At 45.1% G+C, this 27,128-nt stretch overlaps 1 protein-coding gene across 3 annotated transcripts in view; it reads left to right on the top strand.

Moving 5' to 3' along the window:
* The window catches only part of IRS2 (insulin receptor substrate 2), a 30,907-nt gene extending 5,090 nt beyond the window's left edge, over positions 1-25,817 (top strand). The window contains exon 2 of one of the 3 annotated variants that reach the window (XM_072761007.1): positions 23,310-25,817. In XM_072761007.1, the coding sequence (XP_072617108.1) occupies positions 23,310-23,314 (5 nt within the window). In that variant the 3' untranslated portion in view covers positions 23,315-25,817. Of the gene's footprint in view, positions 1-1,271; positions 19,759-23,309 lie in introns of those variants that run through there. The other 2 variants (XM_072761006.1, XM_072761008.1) reach the window with 2 other exon arrangements.
* Positions 25,818-27,128: the final 1,311 nt, after the last annotated feature.

Here is a 27,128-nt window from a genome sequence, read left to right as displayed (position 1 = left end):
CAGTGCTGTTCACAGTTTGCCTGGGTGATAACGTGCAGCCGGGATTTAGAATCAGTGCTTTAGAGAAAACAAGTGGAAGACAGCCACATGGTGTTTTCAAGAACAATTGGACAGGATGGTGCCCCGTATCCTTCACGTTCTCATCAAATATCCATGAGGAGAGGTGTGCTTGCTTTGCAGCTGGTGGTGCATTCTGAGGATCTCAAACTTTGAATGACTGGGTGGTAGGGGTGTGAATGTTCAATTCACAAGTTCCTAATTTTTCTTTGGTGATGTGTGTGTTTGGGGAGGGTTCTAGTAAGGTAGAGGCTCTGGAGGAACCACAAAATATAAAGCAGCAAATAGTGTTATGTAGATGCCGGCGTGAGGTCAGAAGTCTGCAAAGGGTCCGAAGTGACGATCTCCACAGCTTTTGGGGATCCACGCGCCTTTTGTTCTTTAAACAGAGTAGCCAACATACAGTTGATAGTATGCCTGGGACTGTTAGTCCATGGGATGTAAAAGTATAGCTGTAGGGTAAATAGCCTGTTGTTCTACTGTAAGAGAGGAAGAGCTCTTTACTTTTTTATTAAAACCATAGAATAAAAGATGAAAAGAATCCTAGAGAATTATCAGGAGTATGGTGCTCTAGCACCATCTAATTAAATCATTTGGAACTTGTCAGAGTGTATCCCATAAACGATGACTTGCCTCTGAAGGTCACTTTGCTTGCAGTTAAGTTAAACACTACAGATACTTCTGAAAAATTGTTTGTGTGTCAGGGAGTTGAAGGATTAGCTGCAGTCTAGGACACAGACCATAGAAACACACAGGCATGACTGGAATCGGCGGGGGGGTGGGGGGGGGTGGGGGGGGGTGGTGGTGGAGAAATGCATGCATACAAACATTTTCCTCTCATGCCCAGATGGGTATATGGGGGATATGCCATAGTAAACATGAAAGTACATTTTGCTGAAATCTGATTCTAATCAGAAAAGCGGCCTGAGAACATAACACCTTTTTACCCCTTTTGGTGAAACAGGAAGCAAAACCCTGGCCTGGATTACAGAAGGCCCCAGGAGTGGGTTCCTGCAGGAGCAGGAGGAGTGAGCTGGGGTTTGCCTCTACCAGCCTGAAAGGATTCAAGGCCTTTCTGATAAGGGAGATACATTAAGAAACGTGATTCATGTTATGATATAATGCCCTTTTCAGACTCGGGGAAAATGTTAAACTGCGAGAGATAAGTTTAGTTAGAGACCTGATTTAGCTTGTTCTGTTTGTTTTCCCACCAGTATAAAATTCCTTTCAACCTATAGGACTCAGGACTCCTGAAACCAAAACAGCAGTTCGTAGACTCGGTGGTGGCTGAACAAAGATGAGATTGAATTTGCTTGCCGTTTTCCCAAAGTCTCTGTGAGCATTATGGTAAACACCTTTTTAAGAAGAGAAAGGACTATTTTTAAGCAAAATCGAGAACTGCAATTGATCCATTGTGCCAGAACCACAGTTTTTTAAGAGGGCTACATGCGAAATGGATTTCTAGTGAACTGATTTGACACAAGAACAGTAGAACAGGAAAGACAAGGATGTCATCTTAATGAATGTGGAACCTGCGCTGTGGTCTGTGGAGCCAGAAAGGAACTCAAAATGAACATCCACTTTTATTTAACTCACGTGTGCATGTAGAAATTTGTCTGTGGTGCTCATAAATAAAGAGTTCACGGGAGATAAGCGTCCTTTGGGAGGATGATTTATAGGGAGGAAGACTTGGAAAGCATTTCTTTGAAGATGAAATAGGAGAAAAAAACTTCCTGGGTCATTGTGTGCATGGCCTGGCGCTCAGAAGTGGCATAGGTGTCTGTTCACACTGAGCTCCTCCGTCTCCACATGGGGAAATGTCATTAATTATGCTGAAGCAGAATGATTTGGGGTTCTGCAGTAGGGTTTGGCATTTGCATAAGTGGTAACAAAGACACAAGATTTCTGCAACAACGTTTGATAGTTGTTTACAGTAGAGTTGGGGGATGGTGGGATTTCGGTGCCAGAAGCAAGTCAGTGCACTTTAGGGGTGTGTGTGTGTGTGTGTGTGTGTGTATGTGCATGCTCTGGGTTAATATATGATAATAATCTGTATAACACAATAGTTATGGATTAATCCAGAGCAAATAAAACTTGAACTGTAAATTACCCATCTTATTGGGAAGCAAAGGAAGGCCCTTTCTCTGTGTGCTTTGCGGGTGCGTACGTAGAACATTGAACCAATCTGTCAGAACGTTGTTGTTTTGGAACTGAAAATACAGTGTGGAATTTACTATGCTTTAAAACAGCATTTAAAAATTAACTGTATACATGTTTGTGCTACGACTGTAGGTTGGTGTATATATATCATAAAAGGTGCTATCTAACTGTTCTTCTTTGGTGGGATTTTTGTTCTAAAATTGGTTTTTATGTATGTATAAGGCAGATTAGATACGAGTTACCACTGAAAGCATCTCTGTTTAAATTCTGATTGATAAGAGGACTATTTGTTCATATCCTATGGTCACAGAATTTGGGGACAGCAGGAACGTCTCCAAAGGAACAAGATAATCACGATTTATGTTTAAAAGGATTGCCTATTGGAAGTCTGAAAGCAAAGAACCTGAATATTTTTAGAACTCCAATGAGATTGCTTGACAAACCACATGCCCTTTATTTTTCTGTTTTGCGTGCTCTCCTGCTTTGGTTGGCCAGCTCTGGTCGTAATAAGATAATAATGAACACTGCTCCTGCCCTGTTCCCAGGAACAGACAACCAAGGTGCTAATGAAAACACACAGGCTTTCGTGAATGAAAGTCACGTGACTTGTTCTACTTCCTTTATTGAAAGAGAAACCTTTACAAAAATAGTACTTCGTAGAAGGAAGCATAGTATGTGGAACATTAAACCAGGAATCAGGAAACCAGGTTTCTGGTTGCTGATCTTAATGAGTCATTGTGTGACAGAGGAGAACCATTTAACCCCACTTTCTCACTTTCTCTGTCTGTAAAATGGGGTAATTATAACCCTCTCACTCCTGTGGCCTCGGCCATTGGGAGGTCCAGCAGATCATAAAAATCAAGAACAGTTAAAATGCTCTCCTGAAGGATCCTGCTAATAAACTCACTGACACTATTGATACTTATTGCCTTGAAACTATGAGGGTTTATAGGAAAGTCACTTTTGTCAATGAGTGTTCTTAAAAAGAAACAACTCACGGTCGTCTAAAAATGGAGCTAACGCCTTTTTTAAGAGATGCATGTCTTTTCTTCTTCGTTGCTAATTCCACTCCAGTCTCCAAGAACCATGTTTTCCCCCCGTCTTTACCCAACTTGAGATTTCGTTCATAGATAATTATCAATTGCAATGAAGTAGTGTTTTAAATTACGTAGTAAAATGACGTAATCAAGGAAAACAGCGTCCTAAAGCTGAAACTATATTAAGACCGTACTTTTGATTACCTTTTATAATTTGTTTGTATGTCAAGAGGTATTGTCAATATGAAAATTAATAATTACGATATACATTTTTTTAAACTGATCGTTTTGGCTTTTAACATGGGCTTTATTGAGAGAAAAACAGAACCCTTAAACTTTCAGCTGCTGGACCTAGTGTTGGGTTTGGAGGTTCTCTTTTAGGGTTGATTTAACTAGGGTAGCCCCTCCTGCTCTGTTTTGATTTTTTTTTTTTTTTTTTTTTGGTTGTCAGACATGGTAGGAAAACCTCCAGTGATTGTTTGATTCATTTGCTCTTGCACAGGCCCACTCCCCCACAAAAGGAATTTTAATAGATAATTAATTATAATTATTTTCTTTGGAATTATATGTATTAAATGAATCTCTCTGTTTTTCTGGAGAGGAGGAGGACTCGCAGCACTTTTATTTACTACCAGCATGGGTATAATGGGTTTTCTGTTAAAATTCCCACTAATGCATTTTCTGTAGAAGCATAGTTCCAAGAGCTAGTTAACTTTTGGTATCAGATTTGGCAAGTTGAGAGGGTTTTTTGTTTTGTTTTGTTTTTTGGGTAGCACAGAATCAAGTGTTCCCATTTCACCTTAGAAACTTAAGGGAAAATGTAACTTTACTCTTTTTATCTGCACTGCCAAGTAGAGTGAGGAAAAACTCAGAGGGAAGTGAAGCCCCGCCCAAAGCCTGGTCTTCACGGACTCCACTAATTGTAGGAGAATTCGCTGCAGATTTTCTCTACTACAGACATGAGGAGAATGTCTTTCTATTCAAGATGAGCAAGACATTTTAATAAACAAATGAAAAAAAATTTTCTGACCCTCCAATGTGATCAGTTGTAACCATGTTACTGATCAAGTAGAAACGTACTATCTAAATATAAATGGGGAGACTCTTGTGTTGATTTTATCTATTTGAATGTGTTCTTCAAGATCACTGTGGTTTTTTGAATCATTCAAGGTAGATCATTGCAGACTGAGTTCATTGGTAGGTTTGTTTTTTTTTTTCTGAGGAGGACGAGTGGAGTCATCATTCAAGATGGGGCAAATGCTGAGGCTGAGAACTGCTAGTGATGATTCGATTTCTTTCTAGATAGCCACAGAGACTTGAGTTAACGGCACACGAAAATAAAAGGCACAGAAGGAAGTTTGAATAGAGGGAGTTGAAATACACGTTGTACACTACCATTTTGCTCAGTGGATGCGAATAATACAAGATCCTTCTGTGCATGGTACTCTTGCTGCTTAATTGAATTCATTGCATGGGAACGCTGGGATAGAATTGGGTTAAAATTTAAAGGCTGCACGTTTATAAGCGGTAAAATAGTCAAGTTAGCGGTTCTGATTTCTCAGCGATTACACTAGAAAAATATTAAATTTGCATAAAGTCACTTTAACATGTTCAGAGACGTTGTAAACCTTGAGCAGACAAATGTGTCTTCAGATTTGGCCCCATTTTCTTATGCCATACATAATATTTACACCCACAAACAAGATTTATAAAATACTCCTTGCCTATTGTGCTTTTAGTGGAATTTGGAATATTTGGTTAAATATTGTGGTACGTAATATGCCTTAAGATAAATGACCGTATACACAGCACCTTGTCAATACTGGTTGTTTTTTTTTGTTTTATTTTGTTTTTAGTTTTTATTTTATTTTATTTATTGGTTTTTAAGATTTTACTAATTTATTTTAGAGAGAGGAGTGAGGGAGGAGCAGAGGGGAGAGGGACAAGCCGACTCTGTGCTGAGTGTGGAGCCCTAAGCCAGACTCAGTCTCATGATCCTAAGATCATGACCTGAACCAAAATCAAGATCTGATGCTCAACTGGCTGAGCCACCCAGGTGTTCTTTAGTATTGATTTTAAACAGTATCAAATTTTCCAGAAATAAATATTGTGTGTGTGTGTGTGTGTGTGTGTGTGTGTGTGGAGGGGTGGGGGCTCCATGTCTCATCTAATCATGCCCCAAGAGGCTTGGTGGGAATTTTGTCTTTGTGAAACTCAAATACTGAATAATGACGTGTTCTCTAATCATGTTAAAACTTTACAACCTTAAGTATAATTATAGTCTTACTGGTGCTTTAATCTATCCATAGGGTGTTGGTATAAATCGTTGGGTGAATGATTGTAGTCTAGTATTAAATTGCAATTTTTTCAGTGTGTAAAAATGGGGATTATGATAGATTTCGTTATATTATGTGATTTTAATAATTACCTTAAAATCCGTATGTTTATCCTAAGAAGGATTTATGCTTTTACATAGTATTAATGCCTGATCTCTAGCATTTATGAGTGTGACGTAGTGCTTCCTCTGTCCAAATGTAAAAATAGTTACTCAGGGGAGAGGGCCCATCATTTGCCTCTGAATTAGGTGCTACTAAGAATCCCAGAACCTGATGCGCAGTGAAAGAAGGCAGCTGGAGCTGGTGCTGGTGAAATTGTAACCATTATGCTGATCAGTATTGGAAGAGTATTGTGTTGCCCTATCTCCTTTAGGTCAAAAGAATTGTTTAAAATCCAGGCACTGTTTTTTTCCTCACTTCATGGCATCGAGACATTTTCTTCCCTGTATTATCACATTATACTCCCAAGCCCAGTGACATTAGGCAGGGCCACTCCTTGGGAATGAGGAATCTGCAGCAGAGAGAGGCCCCGGGCCTTGGCCAGGTTCCGAGAGCTGAGAGGCATACTGTTGGGTGAGCCTCAGAAGGTGCCCATTGACCATCCTTGTCCTGCCTTGTCCTGCGGTCCTGCCTCCTCAGGTCTGACTCGGCAGCCTGTGCTCTTACATCCCATCATACTGTCTCTGAGTGCTACAAACTGTCTGCTGGGGAAGCTCAGAGCCAACAGTTACATTAGGATTTTAGCCTAGACCCGTCTCAGGCAACTTTCCAGGTAGCTGTTTTGTTTTCTATTTCGCTTGGCTGATACTTACTGAATTTCCCTCTTTTTTTCTTCCATGTATTTATTGATTCTGAGTAAAATGTGGGCAGTTAAGCAGGAAGTAGGACATGGAAGGGAAGCCCCCTAATTTTTTTTTTAAGCCCCCTAATTTTTTTTTTATTTTTATTTATTTATGATAGGCACACAGTGAGAGAGAGAGAGAGAGGCAGAGACACAGGCAGAGGGAGAAGCAGGCTCCATGCACCGGGAGCCCGACGTGGGACTCGATCCCGGGTCCCCAAGATCGCGCCCCGGGCCAAAGGCAGGCGCCAAACCACTGCGCCACCCAGGGATCCCCCCCCTAATTTTTTTAAACCCGTTTTACGCCTGGCAGTATGCAGAGCTCAGGATCTGATAGGACTTTCACAGCCGTCACTGTTTTGGTGGCTTCAGAGTGGTGGTTCCAGGTTTGTTGGCTGGTCATCCGTTCTGGGGCTTTCCAGTCTCACTTCCTGGGGTCCCAGTGGTCTGCAACACTGAAAGCTCCTATTCCTCTAGCTGCTTTTTGTTTCAACAAAGCTGACTATACATTATCCTTGAGAAGATGCCTCTCCACCCTCCCACCACCAAATACATGAAAATTCTGTCCACACAGTGTGGTGAGGATCAGGAGAGAATGCAAGGTCGTTTCAAGGGAGAGGAGTTGGGAACGGTTGGTATAATAAAACTCATTTAAGCCTGCGTACACAGAGGCCCAGGGAGGTCAGACCTCTTTTCCAAGGTCACCATTTAATTCGTTGGTGGAAATGTTTGTAAATATTATCAAGAAAGAATAGAGTATGCCCTGTCTCTGTGGGTCTTTTGTGTACCACTGAATAACTTCCTCCCAGGGCTGTCGTATTCGCTCCAGAACAACTCAGTGTTTGTACAAGTGGTATCTGTCCCTTTTTTTTTTTTTTTTTTTTGACTTTGGAACATTTTGCTTCATGGGTAGACTAGCAGGTCTGCTGGCCGACAGAAGCAGAGGATACAGAGGCACCTAGGTAAGGAAGCGTGCTGTGAATCAGGGAGACACGCCTGCTCACGATCATGTGGGCAGTGTGTACCGGGGAAGCAGAAGAGCGAAGGTTTGGCAAACATTCAAGATCATGTGCTTACTTGTTAAAAAAAAAAAAAAAAAGAAGAAAAGAAAGAAGAAGAAAATTCTTGGCATGATTCCAGTGGAAAAGCCTCTGTTACCTGGGAAAAACGTATGTCCTTGCCATTTGTGATGGGTTCAAGCTAGATGCTTGATCTGGTTATGGCATGAGGTGTCTTTGTGATAGATTTATTCCATAAGTGAAATACATATTCTCCTCCTTATGAATAAGTCCATTAACAGTTTCCTAAGAAATGAGTCATTAACCTACTTAATGATGAGTGTATTTGAAAACTAACCAATTTAGAATTTGCCTAAGGACCAATAAGTTAACTAATCAGTTGTTGCTAGGTGGTAATCTTTTGGGGACCAGATTATTTCACGAGTGCCTCTCTTATTTTCAAGATTTTTTTTTCTGAAAAAAAAGAAATCATTTAACTGAATTTTTGAATGAAGAGAAATGGTTTTTCTACCTTCCTAATGATGTGACTGTGACCCCACTTTCAAAGGCAGAAGGGAAGATGTAAACAAACCAAAATTCATAGGCTGTCCATATTTTTAAAAAATGCAGTGGGGGTCTATGGGCTGAGTTGGTTTTGTTTACATTAGCTGCCAGTCTCTTACATTAGCTGCCAGTCTCTCCAGCATCCTCCGAGAGAGGACTTCCTTCCTAGCAGATGGCAGCCTGGGGCCACACGCCTCCCTGGTAAGCATCGTGCACCAGTAATCTACCCAGCCCCTCGGGAAGGAGGCTGCCGGGAAGGAGGCTGCCGCTGCCCACTGGGGTCAACAAACCAGGGCGATGCAGCTCCCTCCCCTGCCCTTCCCATCAGTGCACTGCAAAAACAGCCTTTCGGGGTGAGGGTGGGGGAGAGCAGAGTTCAGAGCGCCCTGTCTCTGGGTTCTGGGTCTGGAGAGTACTCACCAGGTGAAATGCAAAAGCTGCCGAATAAAGATGCTGCTGTGCTCGCGCTGTAGGGAGTCTTCATAAATAAATGCAGCAGTGTTTCCCAGGGCGAGGTTTGGATCCCCTCCTTAGAGAACCCCTGAACTGGCGTGGCCGCACTGCCAGGTGCTGGCGGTGGGAAGCCAGGGAAGTAGGGACTAGGGTGGGTGAGGCTGAGAGTTCCCGGCCTGCAGCAGAAGCCACGCCCATGCCCCCCCCCCCCCCCCCCCCGCAGGGGACTTGGCCCCACACCACAGCCTGCCAGTGCCTCCTTCCCTGTCCCGGGTGCAGGGTCCCAGGCACCCGCTGGACCAATGGCAGGGGCGGGGGGTGCAGAAGCATGAAGAGAAGTTTTGGAAATAGGCCAGGACGTTCTTAATAAGTTTAAAAACTATGCAAATCGTGCTTTAGAAACTCTGAGCAATAAGCAGTATTAAACAAGGCACCAATTAGTGTGCAGCTTGATTTTGTTTGAGGGTGAGAGGGAGGTAGGAGTAGTACTCCGGGACCCTGTCAACATTCTGGAGCTCCTGAACTACTCAGAGGACAGAAGTTGCTAGAAAGGGACACTCAGGCGGTCAGTTTCTTTCACCGAAGCCTGGATGCATTTTTTGGAAGATAAATTGCTCAAGTGATGGGTGGCAACACATACCTGTTTTATTCTTACATGATAGCAGGGTTTTCAAAAACAGTTTTCTGGCATAAAAGTGACCTAAAACAGCACTTTGTGTATACAGATGAAACAAACAAATGCATTTGCTACTCATTCCGTCTTCCAGTTATATTTATCAAATAAGTCTGAAGACATTTCTGCAAAGAACTTTCATTAGTTTGCTAAGTAGACTTCTTATAAACGTACAGTTCAATTGAAAATATTTAGGTACTATTTAGCCAAATACACGAGTTGCAAAACTGCAAAATCTGTATTTCTTCCTTCTTTAGGATGTTATAAATCCAGGAGCGTACATTTATTTTATAGTCAGCAACAGAAAATTAACTTTTCAGCTGGTTCGGTAAAAAGTGGAAACTTGAATAACGTGTGGTGTGGAAATATTAAATAATGAAAGCCTGACAAACTTACAAACAATGAATTTTAAAACATCCTTTAGCCTTTACTTATTTTGAAATTTTAAAATGAGCATTTTCTCTGAAAGTTTACATAGCTTCTAAGCATAATGACATTTTGGTGTTTATGGTCCTATCAGAATTTTAAAGATGCAGTAGAAGAACTCACCTTAATTCCATTTTACTTCTTATCATTATTTGCAGTTTAGCTTATCAGTAGGGCTGGTTTATTAGTAGCCTTCGTTCCAAATGAAATAACCACAGCAGTAAAATACCCAAGTTTCTCTGGCATGGAGCATTTAATTAAGTTCCTAGAATAACTCTGGGTGATAAGCATTCATCTCCACGACTCTGGAGTCTGTCCTGTTCAGCTGGAATGTTCAGAATTCTTCGTGTCTTGAGGCATTTCCTAGAGTTAACAGTTTAGCCAGTTACTCGATGGAGATTCAGTGTGTATGAACACCTGAGTAGTCGCGGGGGGCCGCTCGGTGCTCCCCACGTAGGCTGTTTCCTGGGCAGTGGCATGGAGCGTTCCAGGAGTCGTCCGTCCGCCCTTCTCAGTGGGGTGGCCTCGCTGGAAGGTTCTGATGGAGCCACTCCGCACTCAGTCCTGTCTCCATACTCTTGGGGTTCCTCCAGTGATGCTGGGTCAGTTTTCTTCTCAGAAACTATGGGTTCAGTTTGCCAGGGTCCTGGCTGCTGGGTATAGCTCACTCTAGCCTCTGCCCCGTAACTGTCCCAGGATTTCTCCTTGTGCCCCATCTTTGCTGTCAGTGGAAGTATTCCAGAAACTTCCCAACACTGGGATGTTGGCCTCCTTTTCCAGAGCCTTCCGATTCTTTGCAGCTCCCCCACCACCCACTGCTGCTTAACGGATCTCCTCTCTTTTGTTTGGGTGGTGTGAGTTCTTTCTGTGAACTCATCCTTAATTCTGCAACACCAAGCGTTCATGGCCACACACGTGGAAAGCTCACATGTAAAATGTTTACTGCCACTGCTCGCGCCCCACTGTGGCCTTCCATAAATGGTGAACATGTAGATTTTAGTCACTATCCTAATAATTTCCAAATCAGGCCGACACATCTTTAACGCACCTTCAGTGGCATGCAGGTGTATCTGAAGCCCTTGAAAGCGGACGTCCTTTTTAGAGACCCAATGATCTGGCCAGGAAAGCCCGTCCCCCTCCTGCACAAGGGAGGCCCCCCCTGGCTACCAGCAGCTCCCTCTGCTCTGAGACCTGCCGCTGCCAGACCCATCTCTGCCTTGGCAGCCACTGGAGAGGAGAGGGCCATCCATTGGCCAGGCAGCTGTATCTCCAACCCATCAGGCTGATGTGGGAGTTGGTTTCCTGTCCTTTTACATTTTCCCACCTTTAAGTGCTCATTCGGGGCAGGGAGTGGTACCGGGTGGGGGTGGGGGGACACACTGATAGGAATGTCGCTTAATGCTGCTTGGGAGGGTAGAAAGATGGGCTGTGGGCAGGAGGGACAGAGGCAGAAAGGTTAGATCTCCCTTCAACTTTCAGAGTTAATCAAATTGTTAAATTTTTTTTCATGACAAAGATGCCAGTTGTTACTTGTTGAATACTTTTAAACTGTTTCACTCATTTGAAAAATATCAAAGTGTATGAGAGAAAGAAACAGGTTTGGTTCCCAAGCTAAAAAGAAAAACAAAAGGTACTCAGAGTTCAAGCCTATATTTGAAACCTAGGAAATAAATTTAATTTTGTAATGTGTTCAGATGATGAAGTATTATAGGTAGTAATAGATGCTCCAGAAAATAAAGTGGCGGAAGGGAGGGAGGGGAGAGGTGACAGCTTGAAGGTGATGAAGAAGCAGGTCTTCTAGATCTTTAGGGGGAGAATCCATATAGGCAAAGGAATACCTGTGCAAGGGCCCTGGGGCAGAAGATTGCTGGTATGTTCCGCAATGAGAAGTGGATCAGTGTGACTGACGAAGGAGGAGAAAGGCAGAGCATATTAGGTGAAGTGAGTGGGTGACAAGGGACCGTGATCTGTAGAGCTCGGTCAGCCGTTGTAAAGATGTCAGTTCATATTTTAATAATGTAAAGGAGCATAGAATCATCTAATTCTGCCATCTTGTGTGTGGGGTTTTTTTTGTTTTGTTTTGTTTTTTGTTTTTTGCCTCGTGAGGGATATGGCAGCTCTTGAATTTCCTTTTCCAAACTATCATAGAAGCTGGGAGAAACCCTGAAAATGGGTTGAGGCACTGAGTTGTGAGGCGGTGGGTGCTGGAAGATGATAAACAAGATTAACAGCCAAGCACCTGCCTCCTGGTGGAATTATGTATGTGATTATGCAAACATCTGTAAAGCGCCTTATAATTTATAAAACATTTTTTTTAAGATTTTATTTATTTATTCATGAGAGACACAGAGAATGAGAGAGAGAGAGAATGAGGCAGAGACACAGGCAGAGGGAGAAGCAGGTTCCATGCAGGGAGCCTGACATGGGACTTGATCCCCTGTCTCCAGGATCAGGCCCTAGGCCAAAGGCGGCACTAAACCGCTGGGCCACCCGGGCTGCCCTATAAAACATTTCTAACTGTTGTTGAGTCCTCAGGACCTCCTTGGAGGGAGGTTCTTGTTATTCTTATCTTTTAAAGGAAAAACCTGGGGCTGGAGAGACTCTTCGGGCCTGGGAGGTGTGATGCTGCCTGCTTCTGGGTCTTCCAGGTGACATGCTGGTTCCTTTGGGGGGAGAAAGGACACTCACTCACTCACTCAACCTGACCAGCCAAACCGTGGGTGGGTCTGGAGCTGGGTTAGTGCCGCGTGCGGCCGCCTGCCATTAGTTGGGCAGGCTCTGCTCTTGCTCAGGAGTGCCAGGTTCAAGCTGCACACTGGATTGGTTTCATCGTCCAGGGATGGAGCTCGGATTCCTCCGTGTGTTTCACAGAGAGAAACCGGCAGGACGGTGCTAATACTAGGAGTGAGCCAGGATCCAAGGCTGCCAGGAGGACCCCACCCGGCCTCAGTCTGTGTGTGAGCAAAATGGATGTTTTGCGAGTGGATTTGTGTGCAGTTATTTGTAGCTTGTATCGTTTGAAGACTTGACGTAGCATGTAGGTATGTCTTCAGGATTTAGGTTTTGTCTCAATTTTTGTGAAATACGTACATCATATGGTAGCATACATGCAAGGTGTTAAAGAAGCTCCTCCATTGGAAGAAGACTGGTGGTCTGCTCCTGGCGGTTTGCTTACCTGCATTAGCAGTTACAACTTCCACTTGAGTTGCTCTTGCCTCTTCCAGGCCAGAATCATGAAATTTCCATGTTGACGCTCACGTGCAATGTTTTAGAAAATCCGTCTATGCTTGTGGGTCTCCTTGGTGTCTCTGCTTCCTAGACTCTGGAGAAGCTGATAGATGAGGCTCTGCGACAAGAGGCGAGAGTGGGAGGCAAGTAGCCGCAAGTGGGCTACTTGCCCCACATCCAGGGCCTTTGCAGGGACTTGTGGCTGTGGCCGTGGCGCCCACCCTGTGACCCGTAGCCCAGGGCTGGTGCGGATTCCCACTCCCCCGCTCCTGTGTGACTGGCTGCCGCCCTGTTACCCTCTGTTCAGGCTGCTTGGAAGCCTGTTCATGTTCCGTTCAGTACAATAAGTAGAAATGACAAAATGTAATTTGCTGTGTTGCCTTTTGTCATTTGGGCTCCCAAGGACGTGGTTAGGAACACATGTGACTTGTCAGTCCGTCCTGAAAAGTCGCAGAGGCTTCTGCTCAGCTTGAAGGAACTGGAAATGGGACCAGGCCAGTCTACGCAGACAGGCTAGCCTTCTTCTCGTGGAAGGAGTGATGTCTTCACCCTGAGTTGACTGTTTCCCCCTCCCCGAGCCTTCAGCACTTTGGGAAGCTGGATCTTGCTGTGCTTGGCTGTGTTGTTCCCTCACTGGGCTTTCTTCTCACTAGAGAAGGGACAAGAGTGGGGGACGTGTGTGATCACGCGTGCAGCTGCGGGGACCAAAACTGGGGCCCCTCCATCCTCCCAGCCCAGGGGCAGCGTCAGGCGCTCTTCTTGGCTCTGTGTGTAACCGTTGTGGGTCTGGCCTCCAGGAGGACTGGGGGGCCAGGGTGTCCATGTGTCCATCCTGCCTGCTCTTTCGAATCCCTCCGAGGCCTTGAGAGATGCCAGGCTGGACCCCTGGCTCAGGTGTCCTGGGCTCCAGCGCCTCCCGTGTGGGAGGTCCCTCCTGGCAAATAAGTGTGTAAGATGCCTATCGGGTCCAGCCACTGAGTTCTCCCAAGGCTGGAGAAGTGAGTCTCCAGAGCCCTTTCTCTGCAGAGACTCCAGTGTGAGTGACTGGAAACACTACACTTTGGCACTCTTTGGCCGAGAGGGCATGTGTAGTAGCCTAATCTGCCCCAGGGGCTGCCGGGTTGTGAAGTGGGGGAGGGGGCTGGGGGGGGTCACCTGCAGGTCCAGGTGGGGCCGGTGGGAGGAACCGCCGTTTTCCTGGCCCACTTCCTGGGAAGGCCTGGCCATCCATGGCTGCTGATTTTATTTTTCAGTAAATGAACTCGGTAAAGACAGTTTGTAACTTAGCACTTCACATTTTTCGTTACTGAAATTTTAATAAATAGTACTTGGTTTGAATGTAAATCTCTCTGTGTGCAGCAGAGTCTGAATGCTGATGTTGACCTACAGTTTGCCACACCTTGGAGCATAAACCCGAGAGAACAGAAACTCGTGCCCATGGCCCCACTCGCCAGAGCGCAGCTAGCTGATGGGCACCGTGCTGCGGGGCGCGTTGGACGTGGAGAGGCGTCCGTCCGGGCGGTCCCTGATGGCGCAGCTGCCTGCTCCGGGGCACATGCGACCCCTGTCCGCACGCACGTTCTGTCCTGCCCACAGGACGTGGGGGGAGCAGCCAAGCAAGGCGATCAGGGCAGCATTTGAGAACTATTAGCTTTAAATGGCCTGGAGTTACCCTCAGAAAAACAATTCTACTTCTGTTCTGCTTCTATCCAATTAAAACAAGTTTATTCATTTCATTCCGGGAGCTATTTGCCATTGTTTTTGTGCATTCATGAGTTGTTTATTTGCTGCTTGAAGTTCCAGTTGTTCGTGATGTCATTCATGGGTAGAATTTTGAATGAAGGAAAATGCTGTGGTGGCAAACGTGCTCAGAGATAGCACTGTTGTGGCCGCACAGATTAGCCAAGAGAGCGGGGTGGGAGGAGCCAGGCTTTCCTTGGCCGCCTAGGGCTGCTGGGTCTCATTAAGTCTTTGTAGTTCACAAGGAACATGTGGCTACGCGTATACATCATTTAAAGGAACTTGAAGAAAGCAAAGGGACCCACCTGCAAGGTGCCACTAATGCTAGTGGCATGTACTCCTCTGCACACGGAAAGTCAAGAGTATCTCTACATTGTGTATGACTTATATGCTTGTAGCTTTCACATGTAAAATTTGGTAGTTCCACAAAGACCCAGGAAGGAACTCAGGGCAGGAGAATGATGGCCCTGTTTTCAGAAGGAAGAACAGAATGGTAAATGCTGGATCCTGGGCCCCAGGACTCCCTGTGGGACCAGTGACTGTCCACACCCACGTTGCATTGAGCCATTAGAATGGCATTCAGTTTGCAGGGGTGGGGACGGCTTGACCTGAGTCATTCCTAAGCTCCCAGAATGCTTTTGAGATGAGTGATGGTGAGAATGAGCCAGGACACCTGAGAGTTGGCTGCCCATTCACACAAGAGCCTTTAAATGAGATCTATTCTGAGCCCCCAGGAGATGGGAGAGGATGCCGACATCTGCATCCTGTGGACGTTAATAGACAGGGAGGGAATCAGCCTGCAGGTTAGAGGCGGAGGCCACTCAGGCCACCCAGGCCACCCAGGTGCATTTGCACAGTGGAAGCTCGCACCTAGGAGGGAGATAGCTGGGCAGGGGCTGGGGGCAATGGATTCCAGAATTGCCCTGTTTTCTTTTTTTTTCTTTTAAAGATCTAATTTATTCAACATTTCTTTCTTTCTTTTTTCCTGTAATGAAAGACAAGCAATTTAGTGCTTATTATGCTCTATTTTCAATACTTTTCCAAGTTACTGTATTATTGTTAAATGTGAAAACTAGAGTATATATCTTAGAATCATAGGCCATACCTTTTAACTATACTCATAAGTCTGTTTCCTATTCAGTGATATTATAGAGGGGATTTGAGGTGTGTTTGTCATAATTTCAGACTTCCAAAAAATGCTTATTTCGGTTTCAATAATAAAAACAAGGAATGAAATCATAAACCTAAAATAACCCCAGTAGCAACTCTTACATATCTAAATATTTGAAGGAAAGAAAGGTGCATTTGAAATGATATATAACAACAGGGTATTTGGGGTAGATATATTTTGAATAAATTGTTATTGTACATTTCTTAATTTTGTAGGAAAAACATAATAGGTCTGAGAACTTCAGATATAAACAAGAAAAACATTTTTGTAGTGTACATAAAATACATGTTCTTTACATCGGCACAAGCTCATGAGCATAATAATGTGTTAAATCTGAGGAAAGAATTAGTGTTCATAGGATATTTGCAATTTTAGTGCACATTATATCATTTAGCTCAATTATTCTTACTGTTTCATAGGGAGAAACATAACACTTATATTCATGCTCTTAAATGACCCGAGAAGGAGAAAAGATTTGGACCCTTCTAGAATTGAAGGTCTAACTTATTATAACTTCACCTCTGTTAAAGTTGAAAGAACGATACTGTAGGATGTATCTTGTGTATGAAAACCGTACTTTCGTATTGTGTATGAAAAACGAACTAGAAGAGCCATAGGTAGCGGAAATTAATCCCCAAAGTGTGCTGGCTTCATAAATGATTGCATGACTTGCTTCCTCGTTTTCAGCAGGGCCTGTAACAAGATAGCGTGTTTTTTAGTCAAGGGTATTACATTTCTGAAGGACATAAGCTGGCAGCTTATATCCAAAGGGGGAATCAGGCTGTCTCCAGGTGTAACACAGATGGAAATGTATGGTGTTATTTTGACTCCCCCACCCTACTTTCTCCTCTGATGCCTTCCTCTCATCTCAGGGCAGACGGTCTCTGCACAACCACTAGCTCTCCCGCTGAAGTGCAGAAGCTACCCTGTGCAAACGAACGAGCATGGCTGTGTTCCAATAAAACTTTATTTACAGAAACAGACGACAGTCAGATTTAGCCGTACTTTGCTGACCTCTGCCTTGGAATGCCACTCTCTCTCATGAGGTGAAGAGGGTTTTCTTTTCTTTTGGGCCTCAGACCGTTCTAAGGTTTCATTCTCCTTTAGAAGTTTTGTTTGTTTGTTTAGCTTTTCTGCCTGTGAGAAATGGCATAAACCACATGGGTTTTTATTTCAACTTCATTGAAGCTAAAGAAAGGGCCTAATAAGCATTGTGCCAGATGCTGGGGACAGGAGGGTTTGAGTCCCCAATTCCCAGGGGAGACAGGAACAGGCGGCAGGAACCTGTGTAGTATTTTGTGTCCCTGGGGAGAGTTTTGTGATGGGCTAATGGTGCTTACTGTGCAAAAGTGTAAACTCCGAGGCGGACCTCCTCTCCCTCTCCCCAGTCCCACCCACTCCTATAATTTGTAGAAATGCTCCCAGTGGAGCAGGGAGGAGAGCCCTGGGGGAAGTAAAGGAGCATCCTTTACTTCTGACCAGTCTCAGGTGCTCCCTCACCTGGTTTTTCACCTAGAAAGGCCTTACATTTCATGATGTAAGAGCAAGGCCCCCAGCAATCCGGAGGAGGGTATTTTGCCCCTCTGCTGTCTATGCTAAATATGAATAATCAGGCTTATTTCCGCTCTGGACAATGTTGGACTCTGCTGCCCTGGCATGGTGCACACTCTTGCTGCAGGAGATTGGCTGGTAGGGCACAAGTACAGAAAGGAAACAAATAGTTGAGATGTAAGTGTGCTGAGGTCGTGGTTCAGGGAGGAAGGGGTGGTGCAGTAGCTCCAGGCTGGAACCCCAAGGGCAAGGGCTCTTGCTCTTGGTGAAAAGGTCAATGGGAGGTAGAGGTGGAGAAGCCACCTTTCAGGGTCCCCAGCCTCCTACCAGGCTAGACCTTCTAGTCCCTGTCTGTGCCATGTCCTTTCCATCATGTACAGCTCAGTGCCAGGACATTTCTCCAACAAGCATTCATGATGAGATGATTTTACCTGTCAGTGGAAACAGTGATCTCATATAGAAGACAGTTTTAAACCTTGCACAATTGGTAAAGTCATTTACTGCCCCCTCTCCGTCTGTCCTGAGGAACTTCGTCTCCCCGAATTTCCGTACAAGTTATTATTTTTTTCTGATTTAAATGAAAAGTTCGAGTAACCGTTTTTCTTAGAATCTCTTGTTATCACACTTAACCTTACTTTTTTTTTTTTTTTTCCTGGTAATTCAAGAGTGTTTTGCTTTTCTTCAAGTAAGGAGATACTGTATTATCAGGTTTATTTTTCTAGGAATTTCTCCTGTAACTGAAAAGTTTATTTTCTCTTGTAATTCTCTGTTTTCACATCAAAGGTTTAAATGGGCCAGAGGACATGTCTGGGCTTATTGCAAGTTTCTTTCTTCCTAATCATAGTTGCCACTGGAAATGTAGGGTTTTGTTAAGTACATTGTTTTGTTTGTCACGCAAGTCAGTATTTGCGCAGTCTTAATGCAGAGGTGCCTGAAATTTAAGTCATTGTTACCTATTAAGTGCAGATGCCCCCTCCCCCACTCCCCTTTTCCAGTGCCCTTGCTCCCTGCACCTGAGCCTGACCCCCCCCCCCCCCCGCCCCTACCTGTGGAGTTCTGGGTTGCGCCCCATAGCATGGCTCACACACAGCCCTGCAGGAGACCATCTCCACCCAGGCCTCCCTAAGGCTCTGCGTGCGACCCTGGGTGGGACCCACGGGGCCCTCTGCAGAGAGAACCAGGGCCTCCGGGGGCTGACTTGCAACCATTCAGGTCTGTGTACCAAATTCTGGGCACTGAAATATTGACTGTGAAGCCAAACACATGCAGACCCATATACTTTTGAGAAATCAAAGCGAAAATGTCATAAGTCAGAATGTGTATGAAAAATGCTGCTTGAATTTATTTGCTGGTGCAGATTTCCCCAGCTTACCTCTGGAACACCCTAGAACATTCTAGACCTAATGATGCTCACTGTACTTTCCACTAACGTATTGGGAATTGTGGAATCCAGCTTGCCATCGGCAGGACATGTCAGTGTTTTGACATTTGTGCTGTCCATGGCAAAGAAACCTTCCCACTTGTTTTCTATTTCTTTCTGGTTGTGTGTGTGTGTGTGTGTGTGTGTGTAAAATAGAGCAGATTGAAGGTGGGGTCTTTAATGACATTGTCCTTGCTCATTTGCATTGTGATTGCTCTTAAATGGAAGAGAAAAGGCAAGGAATGATCCCTCCTCCTCAGAAATTATGATACCTGGCACATGGAAACCTATTCTTCATGTGGCGTCATTTGTCACATGTGACAGAGCAAAAACAAGATGGGAAAGTAACTGGCCTGTGTGACAGATGCTTTGGAACAGCTTCTATCTTTTTAATGCAAGGTTGTTTTTTTTTTTTTTAATCAACTACTTTAGACCAATGCTTCTGTGAATGGGTTTCTTTACAAAGCAATGTGTAAGCTACAGAACAGTACTGTGTGATTATAGGACAAATTCAATGAATGCCAATAAGTTTAAATTATTTTTAGACGCATTACCTTCAGGATACAATCCAGATACCTTGGTAATTGCATTCATGAACAATGCTTCTTGATATGTTTGTTTTTTATTTTGCCTCCACATCTAATGAGTTCCAGGAATGTCTCCCATCTTAATGAATATTCAGTATGGAGTGATCATAAAATTAATAATTTGTACTTTTCTTCTACTAGAATTAACATAGATAACAAAGTACGTAAAATTTTGCTGGGATCACCCTCAGAAGTCATAAATATTTAAAGGTGAGGATGTCAAGTTTGTGGCATTTCCTAGTCTGGATGAAGCGGATTAATTTTCAGGAGGAGAGATCACTTAACTTACTTTAAAAGTCAGTAAACAGGGATCCCTGGGTGGCTCAGCGGTTTAGCGTCTGCCTTTGGCTCAGGACGTGATCCTGGAGTCCCGGGATCAAGTCCCACATCAGGCTCCCTGCATGGAGTCTGCTTCTCCCTCCGCCTATGTCTCTGCCTCTCTTTCTCTATGTCTGTCTCTCATGAATAAATAAAATCTTAAAATAAATAAATAAAAGTCAGTAAACAAACGAAAAAGGCAAGTATGCTCATGCTCCCAGGGCCAGCTCCTGCCACTCTCCTCTTCCTCTGGGGATGGGGGAACAGGGGGTTCCTGCTGCCTCTGCATCCTCTGAGCCCTGGCCCAGTTCCTGAGCGGTCGCCAGGCCACCTTTTCCTCCGGCCGCTCCTCTTCTCCACTTCTCCACCAGGTTCAGGGCCCCAGCCAGCATGTGCCACAGCCTCGGGCTGGAAGGGCAGCTGGGGACACTGTTGGGCCTTCTTTCTATAACAAATTAAAAACTATAGTTAGGTTTCTAAAACCGATCCCTTCTTCCCTATGTGTGTTCTTGTTGAGTATTCACCCCTGGTGGATTCTGTCCAGATTCTTTTCATCATCATGTCATGGTCCTTGTGACCTGATTTGGGGTGCTCCAACCTTCCTTTCTTTTGCATCCAAACAAGGATGCTTGCTGAAGGCACGCTGTTTGTTGCACATGAGGCCACCGCCAGCTCCCTGAACCGCAGCGTGTGGGGGAGGGCCCTGGGCGCACACATGGTGAGCCATGGGTGGGGTGTCGTGGGGCAGCTGCTGGGTGTGGCAGGTGGTCCGGACCCCAGGTCCTTGTGCCTGGGACCCCCCGTGTCTTAACCCTCCCACTGCCACACCAAGACGCACTGTGGAAAGCAGCTGCTTTAATCTCATAGGAGACAGGTTGCATGCATGTATTCACTCTCGTATTCATTCACGTATTCACTCACTCACTCATTCACTCACGTATTCACGTGGAAAAGGTGTTTTCCACGTGTAGGGAGCACAGCACACGTCATGCTGGGACCTCTGTCTCAGAGCTGGTGGGCGTCCTCTTCCTGCCATGCCCAGCTTCAGCTGGTGGTCTTCCCATGGCCAGGAGCAGGTGCCTCCTGCTGTGACAGTGCGGACGCATGTGTGTGGTCACCTCCCCAAGTGTATGTGTGTGTGTGTCTGTGTATGTCTGTATGTGGTCACCTCCCCAGGTGTGTGTATGTGTGTGTGTGCGTGGTCATCCCCTCCAATGTCCCCAATCCTCAGGATCTCTCCCTGTCCACCCTTTCCATAGTGTCCCGGGGTTGTGTGGGCAGCCCTAGGGTCTCAGAGACCAAGGGAACTGGGTTTCTTACTGTCCCCACCCTGCGCATGGCATTACTGGTGTGCCCCCAGCCCACTCCTCTGGCGCCTGTGGTGCACCTGTCTCTATGCTGGTGACTGTGGCCTGGCCATCCTTCAGCGCCAGGCGTGGGCTGGGAGCCGTGCTTCCACTCGGGGGAAGGCTGGCAGTTGGGGTCCCTGAGGGCTCCCCCTTGCCCATCAGCCCTGCGAAAGTCACCCTGTGCACAAATGTATGAATGAAAGATGATCCCGCCTGTCTCAGCGCTACTCCCACCATGCTAAAGCGCAGAAATTAAGGTTTTGTGCTGTAGTGCACAAAGGGAAAATCTCGTGTTCACCTTGATGAGAGCCCATGAAGATCTGATGACTGGAGCTGTGTCACTGCTGTGAAGCCTTCCTTCCATACGGAGTGAGCGGGCTGTGGCCCCCAAATTTTGCCAGTGTGAATGGAAAATGCATTTCTCAGGAGCAGCCAACCCACATATCTAGGACTATTCTTAAGTTTGGGAAATTGAGGAATTTACTTGCTTAGCTGTTTTCACAATAATGGATTGAGGGTTAACAGGAGACAATTCAGCTACATTTAGCTAAGCTTCAGAGTGAAAAGAAAACAAACTCTGACCCAAAATCTTTATGTCAGCAGATCCACTGTGTCTTGACCACCTGCTCTGGAGTGGCCAGGAATTCATCTCCTCCTCAGGACCTCAGGGAGAAAACGCAAGCACTTATTTTGGGGAAACTTGGAAGTCAGAGGTGGATTTTAGCAAACACCTGCTGTCTAAGGAACGTGGGCATTTGGGTTTGGACTCTCACACGCGCTCTCACAGGGACAGTGTTGAAATAGCCAGGGCACATCTCTTCCCGGGACAAAATCTGGCCCCTGTTTCTGCTTTGGGGGAACTCTTCACCTATTAAAGTTTTTAAAGAACATAAAGCTTTTTTTTTTTTTTTTAAGATTTTGTTTATTTATTCATGAGAGACACACAGAGAGAGGCAGAGACAGAAGCAGGCTCCCTGCAATGAGCCTGATATGGGACTCGATCCCAGGATCCTGGATCATGACCCAAGTCAAAGGCAGACGCTCAACCATTGAGCCACCCAGGTGCCCCAACATAAAGCTTTTTAAAAATAATAAATGATGGCAATACCACATTGTAGGGGACTTATGAGAAAACAGGAAAAGGTATGATGTTTACAGTGTATGTTGGCAGTTGACAGAAGCTCGTGTGTCCAGGCCTTTTGTTTTTCTGGCCACACATGGGATGCAGCCCTCGGAGTCAGTACCAGGGCACGGCCTGGCATGCGAAGCCATCAGGGCTCTCAGGCGCTCATTCTGGGCTGCATGGTGCTCTGGAAATTCTCTCTTCCTGGGAGCAGCACCCTGAACTCAAGGTGAACAGAAAAGAATTAGCTTCACAACAAAGTAAAACAGGTAGTGGGGTGAGAGTTGGGGGCGAGTTGTAATGATTCTGGGCAGTGTTGGGAAGTGCAGGTCCTGTGAGTACAACAGCCAGGGAAGAGCACCTGCCTGCGTAGGGCAGGGCGTGGCCAGCAGCGCCCGCAGGTGTCCCATTGGCTGCCATCACGGGGATGGGCATGCAAAAGAACCACCTGGCATTTTGATTAAAAAGCCAAAAAGCTTAAAAAGGAAGGCAATTTGCTGTGAGATGTTGGAGTCTCTCAACTTGGTTGGTCTGTCCGCCAAAGAAGGAACATAGGGAGTAAAAACATGCTGGAAATGATGAAAATCAGGAACAGGTTAAGGAAGTTTGATCCTTGGGCCTGGAAGGGAGGAGGGAGTTAGAGCAGGCTGGGGTCCTAAGGCCTTGTCACCACCAGGCTGGTGGGAGTAAGTGACCTAACCCTGCCCCAGGCAGCCACGCAGATGAGGAGGGTGTGGGATGACAAGCATGTCCATGTCGCTGCAGGTACTTGCATCATCCTGGTCATTCGGGGGGATGGGATCCACGATCCAGTGGGAGGGCTTCCGAGGCAGGGTGTGGACTCACCAGATGTCCCGTGTTCCCGCCAACCCCCAATGGCACAGCTTCCGGGACGCGCTTCCGGCCCTTGGTGCCAACCCGTGGTCTTCGTGAGCTCCCCGGCCCCTCGCCAGCAGCCCCCACTCGGAGCCGAGGGCCCGAGGCACAAGGTGTGCAGCCTGCCTCCCGCCAGCTCCCCCCGGGCCTCACGGAGCGCACCGCCCCTCACAACTCGCGTCACCCGCCAGAGCCGCATCCAGGGACGCCAAGTGGGGACTATCCTTCCAGGTTTTTCTGGCAAACAGAATGAGTGAATGGTGGCTTCCCAAAGTGCATCGCATTTGGCAGTGTTCACGCCTTCACAGGCCGTGAAGGTGGCTCCAGGGGTTTCTTCCTCTAAGTCAGGATCGCTCTGTCCCTGTGACAGTCACCACTGACTTCTTTCCTTTCTTTTCCAGAGTGAGGATCTGTCTGGCTTTGTCACCGTGACATCTCACATCAGAAAATGACAGTGAAAGAAGATGCTCAGCGGTGGTGGTGGTTTGCGTTCTTTTTGTTTTGTTTTGTTTTGTTTTGTTAATCTGAAGCTGCTTACAATTTTCTTTTTGGATCTGAGCAATGACTAGGATTTGGAACATCTGCCACCGTATTAGACTCTAAACCCACAAGGCAAGGACACCTGCCCCTCTGCCTGGTTCCCGCGGGGGCATTCATCATTCTGCTGTTTGTGCTGTGTTCTGTTCCTTTGACAAAATTCGCCGAAGGAGTTGTGATCACGAAAATTGGATGTTCCCATTGGCCTTTTAAATTGTGGCCAGTGTCTTTATTTCTTCTTACTTTCATTTTGGCAAAGCAGATTTATCCCTCAGCATGCTAGGAGATTCCACCAATACCCACGAGAGTGGTAAAATCTGGCATTTACTGGCATGCACTCAAAACTACCACAGTCCTACCTCAGTTCTAGGGGAAGCCGGATTTGCGTGGCCGGGGGCCGGCAGGACCTCCCGTGTGCATCTCTGCTGAGCGTGTCTCGAGCGCGGCCTTTCAGCCTTAGTAACTGGTCCCAGGATGCAGCTGCTCCGTGGACTCCAATCCAGGTACCTGCGTGTTTACTCAGAGCCCAGTGTGGGACTGACATTTCTCAATGGAAATGCCATTTGGGATTGGACTTCAAAGATGGATTCATAAATAATAATAATTATGTGTAACTGAAGCAACCTTCTTTTGAAAATCATCAACTCTCTTGGGTAGTGGGGGCGGGGGGGGGCTTGGGGCAGGGGGTGAATATCTCTTTTTACCTTTAACAGACTTGTTTAATCTTCTCTATGTAGATGTTTATGTAGGTACTACAAATTGCAAAAAGCCTTTGATCCTATTTACAAGCTCAAATGTCTCTGCTATCCTTAATCTTGAGCTTGCACTTCTTTAACCAAAAATTCACCTAGGCATGCTAGCGATCCAAGGGTGGTCACGGCTTTGGCAGATTAAAAAAAAAATGTATTATCTTTACTCAACGCTATCATGTCGGCTAGTGAGGCTGCCCTGAGCAACAATAAAAAAACGCAAAAACTCAGAAAAAGAAAAGGGAAGGAAAGAACCTGGCATAAGAGCTATTCTGGCCCCTGTGTTGTTAAAGGAAGAAAAACAAGGAGACAAAAAAAAAAAAAAAAAAAACCTCACAGTACATCTGACTTGTCGAGAAAGTCCCTAACGAGACTACCCTCATTTTATGTTTCCAGTGTTCTGAAGATAACAGTGTTGTGGCCATTAGTACAGGTGTCACCCAAACCTGCTGACCTTGGCCAGCAGAATGTCATGTCACCTCGCTGCCCCCTTGACACGTGGCAGAGGGCTGAGGATCCCCTCCCCCGGGCACGTCCACGGTGCCTCTGCTCGGATAGTCCTGTAGAGGTTACACTAATTCATTGGAGATGTGAGTTGTCTTTTTTTTTTTTTTTTGGAGAAAAATATATATAAATATATAGATATATATCACTATAGAATAATGCATTAATAAAATGAGGCTTTTTTAGAGGAAGACCAAAAAATTCAATGTCTTAAAAATATATTTAATGGCAATGCAAAAGTCTTCCTGCTTCCATGCTGAACTTTTAGAACAGAGGATTGTATTGCAAGACAAAGTTGAATGTAAAGTGATCCCCCTGAACATTTTTTAAGTTTTACTTTTCTAAAATTACACATTGCGACAGTGTATAGACCATACGATGTTCGTTTGGAGGTCAATTTCAGTGTATGATGCATATACTTTATGAAGATGTATAAAATGTCCTGACATTTGGATTTAGTTTTGGGACTCGGAATCGGAAATGATGGACGGTATTTGTATGGAATCCCCCCAGGACAGCGTGGACCCTGCTGGATACAGTGTATGGCGTATGTAAGTAGTGCCCTATACTTAGCGTAGTCATAGCACTATACTGCAGCTTACAACAAGCAAAACGAAAAGCTGATAATATTACTAAATTTTCCTCTATCCTGTACATTTCAAAAAAAAAAAGGCATATGCAATATTTACATTTTTAATTTAGTTTACAGAATGGAACCAAAATGTATAAATGTTATGTTTGCTAAAACTTCACAATGTATATTGGGTCTTTGTACATTTTGCCTGACTTACCTTAAATTTAAAATATTTTTTGCTATATAAACTTTAACAGTTATTAAACAGTGTTTTCTTTTTGGGTACGTATTGTTTCTGGATATCAAGATGTTAAATATATTTCTTGCTATTGTGATATGACAAAAGACTTACCTTATCTTGCTCTGTCTTCCACTGTACACGCTGTATATAAGGGTCAATGTGACGCTGCTGGAGACGACAATAAATGGATCTAGAATAGTGCATTGTATTTAGTCTGTATTGATCATGGATGCTCTCCTTAACAGCCATATGCAATAAAATAAAATACATTATTTATGAAATGAATAAAGCCTCAAGGATATCTTTTTCTGTGTGGATGATTCTGAGTTCAACATAAAACCACTCTACTCCAGGTGTTTGAGAGTAAAAAAGTAAATAGGAAGCTCTTAAAATACTTTGATGCCTCTTAATTTAAATGTTTTAATCCTGGAAACCCAATAATATTCCCCAAATGACAAAATTTATGAAAAGTAAGTGTATTAAGAAAACAAAGATGTTACTTATTTCACAAAACACAGGTTGTGTAACTGTGCTGGCTGGACACAGTTCTAAGTGCTGTACGAACATTCACTCCTTTGTAGTTCATAACAACCTCAGGTGGTAAGACACACCATCCCCATTTTACAGATGACCAGCTGGAGCACCAGAGGGCAATGTCCCTCCTGGGGGTATGTAGCTCTGAGCGGCGGGAGCTGGAGTCGAAGCCCAATCTGCAGGCTTGTGCTGTCCCGGCCCCGCCTTCTCCCAGGGATGCGGTTGGGGGAGGGCTGAACCAATGCATTCAAGAGAGTCATCAGGGCCAGGAGGTACAATTTAGGAGGCAAAAAACATAAAAATGATGACTATTGATTTTTATCAAGAACAACTTTACCTCCTTGTTGGAAATAATTTTTCTGCACCTCCATTTACCCTGAAATTACAGGAGTGCAATAACATGGGTATCCCCTCTTTTGAGCAAATAGAACCAGAGCAGTTTGGCAGACAATTTTAAAGGTTGGCTTTTAAGTCACAAGACTGGTGGACACTGTGTGTGGTGCTCAGGGACTTGGTGCAGCCCGTTCATGTCTGGCTGGATTACGTGGGGTCTCATTAGACACACAGGAGGAGGATGGCCTGCCCAGGTTTGATGCCCTGAAATCTATTTTAATGAGCAGGTCATAGCTGCCATTCTAGGAGAGTCGTATAGGAATCGGCAAATATATTTACCCAAAAGAGCTGATTATAAATGAAGTGGGGAGTAGTTGCAAAGATGCACAAACACTGGAGGAGTTTGCCTGAAACCGATTTAGAAACCTTGAGGAGAAGGCTAAGTTTTGTAGGACAGAATGATGTGAAGGTTGGAGATCCCACTCTGGATTTAGGAAGAGTTGGATTCTGAGCCCTAGGTGGTCTCAGTAGTGAATTTGGAAGATGCACCTCTGTTCCCAGTCTTCTGACCTGTCTTTGCAAGAGTCCAGTATCTGAGCTGACCTGCAGGACTCCAGGGCCCAGGCCACACCTTACAGAACAAGTTTCCAGGCTGGCCTGGGCAGATTGTTCATTTGTTTGTGCACAGAGGTCTGAAGTGACCATGTGCTATCATTTCGGTGAAGCAAGCATGATTTAATGTATCAGA

Source organism: Vulpes vulpes, chromosome 6 (genome assembly GCF_048418805.1).
Source record: "Vulpes vulpes isolate BD-2025 chromosome 6, VulVul3, whole genome shotgun sequence".
NCBI lineage: Eukaryota > Metazoa > Chordata > Mammalia > Carnivora > Canidae > Vulpes > Vulpes vulpes.
Note: the sequence above shows the minus strand (reverse complement) of the source record. Positions and strands in the feature narration are given on the sequence as shown.